Source organism: Triplophysa dalaica, chromosome 1 (assembly GCF_015846415.1).
Source record: "Triplophysa dalaica isolate WHDGS20190420 chromosome 1, ASM1584641v1, whole genome shotgun sequence".
NCBI classification, from domain to species: Eukaryota; Metazoa; Chordata; class Actinopteri; order Cypriniformes; family Nemacheilidae; genus Triplophysa; species Triplophysa dalaica.
This window is the reverse complement of record NC_079542.1, coordinates 34679124-34683262: the sequence shown is the minus strand read 5'-3', so window position 1 is coordinate 34683262 and position 4139 is coordinate 34679124. Positions and strand designations below refer to the sequence as shown.

General features: G+C 39.9%; 1 protein-coding gene across 1 annotated transcript; it reads right to left on the bottom strand.

Annotated features, from left to right (window-relative positions):
* Positions 1 to 2016: 2016 nt before the first annotated feature.
* LOC130417671 (fucolectin-like) lies at positions 2017 to 3617 on the bottom strand. Its single transcript, XM_056743367.1, has 5 exons — positions 3611 to 3617; positions 3170 to 3449; positions 2939 to 3075; positions 2293 to 2375; positions 2017 to 2130 (listed from the first exon to the last, which is right to left on the bottom strand). The coding sequence occupies exons 1-5, from the start codon at positions 3615 to 3617 to the stop codon at positions 2017 to 2019; spliced, it is 621 nt and encodes a 206-aa protein (XP_056599345.1).
* Between the last annotated feature and the right edge of the window lie 522 nt (positions 3618 to 4139).

Genomic DNA, 4139 nt, shown 5'->3' with positions numbered 1-4139 from the left:
ATCAGTTTTAGATGAGTGTGTGAGGATGTCTGTACATTGACATTAGTGCTGATCACTCAATGCAACATTACACTCTTGAAAATAAAGGTGGAAGTTCTTCACAGTGATGCCATAGAGACAGTTTTTTATATCATTCTTTCTTTATATAGGATATTATGAAACTGTAGTGCTTGATGACCGTAGTGAAGTAGGCGGGACGAGACCGGGAGTCGTGGCCAGTGAGTGAGTGATATAGAGCGTCAGCTGTACGCACACTGGTCTCATATCACAGAGGAGATCGGGAGTATAAGAGGACGAGCCACGTCGATGAGAGAGGACCAGACCTGGCTTTTGTAGTGGTTTGTGTTATACGCCGGCAGTCGTCCGTGAGGGGCTGTCGGCTGTATGTTAACTTTGTCAATGTTATTTTGTATATATTGCATTCCTGTAGCTCAGTGGTAAGAGCATTGTGTTAACAACGCATGGTTGTGGGTTTGATCCCAGGGGATTGCAAATACCTATGTAAAATGTAAAGGATGAAGCAATGTAAGTCGCCTTGGATAAAAGCATCTGCCAAATCACTAAATGTAATGTAAATGTATTTTTTTAAATGTTTGCCGGTTCCCGTCTCTTTCCTTCCCACCTTTGTATTGTATTACAGTGGTGCCGAAACCAGGGAGGAAGGAGAGACATGCTGTCAGAGAGTCCTCGCCGCCGAGTGCCTCGTGGTGCCGACGAGTTCCGTCAGCGCAGATGAGGGGCGTCCGCCAGTGGCTGCCCAAAGCAGTGGTTCTGGAGAAGAGGAGGAACCATCGTGGGCTGCCAAAGCTTCGGTGGGATGGCGTCGGATACCACACTCCTGGGTCGAGGTGGATGGCTATCGTCCAAGCGAGAGCGGGGGAGTCACCACCGTACGCCAGAGGCCGGAGCTTGCGTCCGTCCACCCAAGGGGGCGGCCTTCCCGCTAAAGGAGGAGCCACCGCCGTCAACCAGTCTCGTATCACGGTTGGAGATCGGGAGCGTAAGAGGACGAGCGACCGGACCGTAGATGAGAGAGGACCAGGCCTGGCTTTTAGTTGTGATTTGTTTTATTCGCTGGCAGTCATCCGTGAGGGGCTGCCGGCTGTATGTTTACTTTGTTGTTGTTATTTTATTACATGTTTAAATGTTTGCCGGTTCCTGTCTCCTTCCTTCCCTCCTTAGAATTGTATTACAATGACGTCACATCTAATTAACATATTTGTGATGTCGTCACATAGTTTTTAAACTGCATTCAAGACACCTCGAAACAGGTTGATAAGTCGATAACAGTGTCAGATTTTGGACATTTTAACACTGATTAAAAGCAACAGTTAATCCAAAAAGACGCAGGTGCGTCGTTAAATGCATCTTCTGAACAAAAGTCACTAAAAGGGTCGGTAAGTGAGATATTTTACGACATAATATCCGAAATCGGAGTTGTCTGGAATGCAGGATGAATAAGGTAACAAGAGGGCGGGGCTCAGGCGCAAGATGGAAGAGCACATGTACAAAGAAACAAAACAATGGCCATATGCTTCCAAACACAAACACAAGACATGAGACTATCATGATCCTACTGGCCTGAACTAGAAAAACAACTACAAGAAGACAGGATCATGTCACGTGCATCAGACTGATAAAAACTTTTTTATGAACCTTTATTTTGATGAGTGTTTGAAACATTAAAATACATTTGACAGTGGACAAGATTTACAAGATGTAATAGTCTAGATAAAATACACTGTTACATATAAACTCAAAAATTAAATATAGGCTGCAAAGACATATACTCTACTGTAGATGTGTTTATATATACGTGTGTATATATCAGATATATATTTTCAGTTATATGTAGAATAGGATTTTTAGATGGACTTGATCAAATCAAATAATCTGTTAATAAAAGAATGATCACTATCTGCTCATGGGAGGATATAAACTTGTGTGGTTCACACAGGGCAGAGTCTATGGTAATAGGATAGAGACTGTCATCATGTTTGATCATAGACACAAATATCAGATAAAGTGTGTGTACTCGCCTCTGTCCTTCTGTTTCGGTTTCTCTTTCTTGGGTAGTTGTGTCCAGGACAGTTTAAAATCAGAGATGTTCAATCCCAGAGCAGACTGGAGCTAAAATCCATCAAATATTTCAATCCACACATGAAACATACTGTCATTTCTCATTCTCTCATCATCACTCATCTCATATATTTACACACATCAAACACTCTCATATATCACTTCTCTCTTAAATCATCACATTTACTTTTGTATTTTAAGACTCTTTCTCACCTGATGGAGGATTTTGACGCTCTCAGCAGCTACATCACCACTGGAGGAAAACTTCAGTCTCAGAAAGGTTTTTTTATGATAAGCTGTAAATATTAACAAATATTTGAGCAAAAGTTAAAAAGTATACAATGAAAATAAGGTTACTCATGTGTCGAGTTACTAGTTACTTTAAATGACATTTTATATTTATAATATTTATATTTATAAAAGTTTTAAACACTCAAAATGCGTCTGAAAATCATTCACAGGGCAGAGAGGCGGGGTGGAGGTTTATCTAACAGTTTAAGCATCCGATTGGGTTGCAAAGTTCACTCACAAGCTCTTTTACTTTATTATTTATTGGTTAAAAATGATCAAAACTCACAGACAGACAGGTGGCTAATAGTAATGATTAATTAAGATTTCATTCATTTACATTTCATTTCATTTTGTGTGTGTAATTTCCCCTTTTAAAACTTTTATTATTTTAATTTCCCCATAATTTTCTGCACGCTTTATTTTAATTGTTCACATTAAATCACGTCTCATACCTTGGTTCAATCAGGTTTGACACAGATTTCACAAGTTTGGCTTGTACATGCATGCACGCACACGATCACAGAATCATTCTAAATAAATAAGTGATTTAAAAATTAACCAAATTGACCTGTTCCATAGACCTCCACCTCACACAGAGAGAGAGTCTGAGCTGTAGGCATGAACACATTCACATAACGTCCCACCATCCCATTACATGAGAAAATAATCGATGAGCCGACTTGAAGATTAGGAATAACAACACATCTAGAGAGAGACATCAGAAGACAGAGAATCAATGAACCTGTTCAAATAAATCAATCAATGAAAAGTGTTCAAGTGATTTGATAAATAACTTTACACAGGATTGTTATTTCCACTGTTTTCCAGTGAGTCCCCAATACGAATCTCTGCTCCGTTGGTTTGATCATCGCCGGCATCTCTTCTGTTACTGATGATCACTGTACTGATCTCATAATAATCCAGAAGATCCAGCCTCCACCACGGGTTACTTTCAGATGATGTAACTGAGCAGGATGGGGCGAGATCAAGTCTATATCTCATACCATCTATGGCGTTTGCAGCTACATTGGTGGACATGGTAGATGAGTGTGTAGCCGCTCCTTTCAATGCCAAATTCTCTAAAACAATTCACACAAATAATCATACATATAAACACTTCTGTGGTCATCTAAAATATAGCGAATATATATCTAATAGATATTTTTTATCTAACATCAAAGTTTCAGGATGATACTTCATGACTGTTTCTAGTCTTATGTGAACTAATTTCACTTCTCACTATCCATCATAAAAAGCATCCAGAATCTGTGACATCACTGAGAATCAATGAGACACTCCCGTTTTTGCCAAAGGACGTTCCTTTTCACACGCTCCTTCATCATGACTCGTCATTGTCTCCGCACCTGCATGTCATCAGACGTATTACCTGGATACTTCAAGTACACTCACCATGCCTCTGTTCATTGTCAAGTCTACTTGTAAATCTTGTAGTTTCATGTTAAACATATGCTTACTTCTGATTTCCTATGGATGTTGTCTGTTTGTTGTTCCTGTGGATGTTTACCTGTTTGTTGTTTACCTGCTCGTTGTTTACCTGTTTGTTGTTTACCTGTTCGTTGTTTACCTGTTCGTTGTTCATGTGGATGTTAACCTGTTCATTGTTCCCGTGGATGTTTCTCTGTTCAATGTTCCAGTGGATGTTATTCTGTGTCCCTTTTGCATCATAAAGTGGATTTAAATTCCTTTGGTGTTTGTCTGCAGTGTATGTATCATTACAGAAGAACTTACCCACTGTGGCGGAGGGTACA

Excerpts from the sequence above, each read along its gene's own strand:
- LOC130417671 (XM_056743367.1), bottom strand. Across the intron at positions 3,076-3,169 it reads AGTGGAAATAACAATCCTGT|ATGTGTTGTTATTCCTAATC; the intron begins GTAAAGTTATTT and ends GTCTCTCTCTAG. Across the intron at positions 2,131-2,292 it reads GCGTCAAAATCCTCCATCAG|CTCCAGTCTGCTCTGGGATT; the intron begins GTGAGAAAGAGT and ends GATGGATTTTAG.